Raw genomic sequence first — 1,046 nt, 5'->3', positions numbered from 1 at the left:
AATTTGTTTGTATACTATTCCTTTTCAATTGTATGTTACTCTAAATGTTGTTGTTATCTCTTTTGTTCTATAGCCCTGATGAAGACCTGAAACTCAAGTCGAAACGTCGGCATAAAATAAATAAATATGGTTTTCTTTATTTATGTTGTACTTTGCTGACCGCACCCCCCGACAAACTTCTCCAATCATTAATCTACGGACAACTATCTACACCTCATTAAAAAAAAAAAAATTAATAAGTTTAAATTATCTTTTTCTTATACAGGATGTTTGAAAACTAAGAACTGTTGTCAGTTGTAATGATATAGAGCTCCGAATAAAAAATTAATTATTTTTAAGGTATTGAAACAGCCGCCATTTTTTATTCCCCCAACCTATACTTGGCAGACTCATCAATTTTGACTAGTAATTACACATAGTTTTCATTAAAGTAATCAAAATTTGAGGTGAAATAACTCTTTTTTCTCCTCTTGGGCTCTTGTACTATTAATCTAGCAATTGTGAAGCATTTCAACTAGTTCATTATTAAAAGACGTATGTAATTTTAGCTACATTAAAAATACTCTTGGAAAATAGTGTATATTACTATTTTATAGCATATGCTATAGTTTATTTTATAGCAGTTTAGACTATACGTATTCATTTAAATATATTACAAATGTATAACTCTTTCTGGTTTTAGACACGTGGAAAGATCCCCTGGAAACAAATTTTCTCATCATACAAATTCCTAGTAGTAGTCTGTGCTAATTTTGGGTTTGATTGGGGCTTCTACATCGTGAGTCTTGAGCTCCCGTTCTACCTCTATCATGTTCTCCATCTTCCCATCATGAAGGTAAAACCAATATAAATAAATATAAAAGTTTATATACAACAAATTAAAGATAGTAATATTTTTCATTTGTAGAACGGAGATGGTCTGAGTACAGTGAGAAGAACTCAAATAGCAATAAAACTTTTAAACATTTCGCCCCACATTGCAGGGCTTCCTCAGGGCTAAAAAATATTCAAACAACTAAAATAATGTAACAAGTTTATTTTAATAT

The 1,046-nt window shown here is 30.3% G+C and overlaps 1 protein-coding gene across 1 annotated transcript in view; it reads left to right on the top strand.

The window, feature by feature from the left end:
• Nucleotides 1–682: 682 nt before the first annotated feature.
• Nucleotides 683–1,046, top strand: part of LOC136797047 (sialin-like) — a gene marked incomplete at its 5' end in the record, with an annotated part of 18,438 nt that continues 18,074 nt past the window's right edge. The window contains 1 exon segment of the mRNA XM_067052506.1: nucleotides 683–835. Within this exon segment, the coding sequence (XP_066908607.1) occupies nucleotides 683–835 (153 nt within the window).

This window comes from Halyomorpha halys, unplaced genomic scaffold (assembly GCF_000696795.3).
Source record: "Halyomorpha halys isolate HHAL.00 unplaced genomic scaffold, Hhal_1.1 Scaffold951.1, whole genome shotgun sequence".
NCBI lineage: Eukaryota > Metazoa > Arthropoda > Insecta > Hemiptera > Pentatomidae > Halyomorpha > Halyomorpha halys.
Note: the sequence above shows the minus strand (reverse complement) of the source record. Positions and strands in the feature narration are given on the sequence as shown.